The 1,653-nt window shown below is 39.7% G+C and overlaps 1 protein-coding gene across 3 annotated transcripts in view; it reads right to left on the reverse strand.

Annotated features, from left to right (window-relative positions):
* Window positions 1–705, reverse strand: part of LOC106874429 (armadillo-like helical domain containing protein 1) — a 28,063-nt gene extending 27,358 nt beyond the window's left edge. For all 3 annotated transcript variants that reach the window (XM_014922161.2, XM_014922160.2, XM_014922159.2), the window contains exon 1: window positions 415–705. In XM_014922161.2, coding sequence (XP_014777647.1) covers window positions 415–620 — 206 coding nt within the window. In that variant the 5' untranslated portion in view covers window positions 621–705. The remainder of the gene's footprint in view (window positions 1–414) is intronic.
* Between the last annotated feature and the right edge of the window lie 948 nt (window positions 706–1,653).

The following is a 1,653-nucleotide window of genomic DNA, read 5'->3' on the forward strand; positions in this document are numbered from 1 at the left end:
TGTATATATTCGTGTGTCTCCAATGCTGGTGTGTTTATGTTTCTGTAACATAGCGGTTCGGCAAAAGAGACCGATAGAATAAGTACTAGGCTTACAAAGAATAAGTCCTGGGGTCGATTTGCTCGACTAAAAGCGGTGCTGCAGCATGGCCACGGTCAAATGACTGAAACAAGTAAAAGAGTAAGCAATCTTCCGAAAGATTGCCGTTTTACAAATATTTACTGTGACATTAGTCCATTGGATTTGGAAAATGTGGGTTTGCGTTTGCTTTGCCCTTTCTACGATGTCAAGGCGTGTGTGTCTGTGTGCTTAACGTATGAGTATAGGTATGTGCATTGCGCGCGTATGTTTGAACTGGTGCTGTGCATGTGTGAGACATATCGTTGGAAAAAGCTATCAATCATTAAAGGATACGAAAGACGGAGCCATGCACTGATACGAGCCAACATCAAACTGGCCCCTTCAGCGAACTGCATTTCCAGTTCAGGTCCAGTTTTGTTTTTGTTTTGCTGGATAAAACAATTAAGGATTTTCTTTCGTGTGGCTTCATCTCCCTTATCCCACTCTTTGAACAAATCAAACACTCTGTTGATCTGGGCTTCTTGATTAGCTGGTCTCATAGCGTGTGACTGTGTCTGTTTGTTAGTAGTCTTCCATGTTAGCTTTTGCTCGAGAGAGTTGCACTGCTACAGTTACTTTGAACAGTTGCTAGGCAACTGTTGTCAATATACAAATATTCGTGCGACCGATTAGGGCTAGCTTGAAACGTCTCTATTTGTTTCCTGATTTCCCCTGACTTAAACACAGTGAGTTGATGTAATAACCAGATAATTAATGCGTCGCCACTCTTCAATATGCAGAATATGAATTTTAGTATCAAAGTTATTACGATCATACCTTGGTAATCCTAACCCTATTTGTCTTTCATACATAAGTAAAACAAGGAAGAATTTCAGTTTACATAAAACTCTCTCTCTCTCTCACACACACACACACATGTAAGTGAGTTCTGATTCTTCGAATCCCCATTACTGTTATATAGATACGTAAGGCGGCGAGCTGGCAGAATCGTTAGTGCACCGGACAAAATGCTTAGAGGCATTTCGTCCGTCTCTACATTCTGCATTCAAATTCCGCCGGAGTTGACTTTGCCTTTCCGGGTCGATGAATTAAGTACTGGGGTCGATGTAATCGACTTACCCACTTCCCCGAAAGTGCTGGCCTTGTGCCAAAATTTGAAACCGTTTTATAAATACGTGTTTGTATTTTTTTGCCTTTTTATGTAGAAGAATAAGAATTATAGACTGTTCTTTGAGGGGAAAATTAATAAAACATTAAATGGTTAAAATTACAATGTATAAAAACATTTTTAAAAAAGCGACTTAAGCTCTAGAGCTTTCCAAAGTGGGTAGTAGTGCCCCACTGGGGGCGGTGAAAAGATCCAGTGGGGCTTTGAAGAAAAATGTGTTAATGTTGACATTATTACCCGGAAACGAAATCGAAAAACAAAAATAGTCCAACGGGTGTTAAAAAAAAAAAAAAGGTATAGAAAACGAATCTGAAAAAAATTTGCGGAGACCAATGGGGATGGAGAGAGGCCTTCGGAAAATTCACAAGATCCGATGTTTTTTTCCCTCATAACTTTTAGGAAAA

Source organism: Octopus bimaculoides, chromosome 8, assembly GCF_001194135.2.
Source record: "Octopus bimaculoides isolate UCB-OBI-ISO-001 chromosome 8, ASM119413v2, whole genome shotgun sequence".
NCBI classification, from domain to species: domain Eukaryota; kingdom Metazoa; phylum Mollusca; class Cephalopoda; order Octopoda; family Octopodidae; genus Octopus; species Octopus bimaculoides.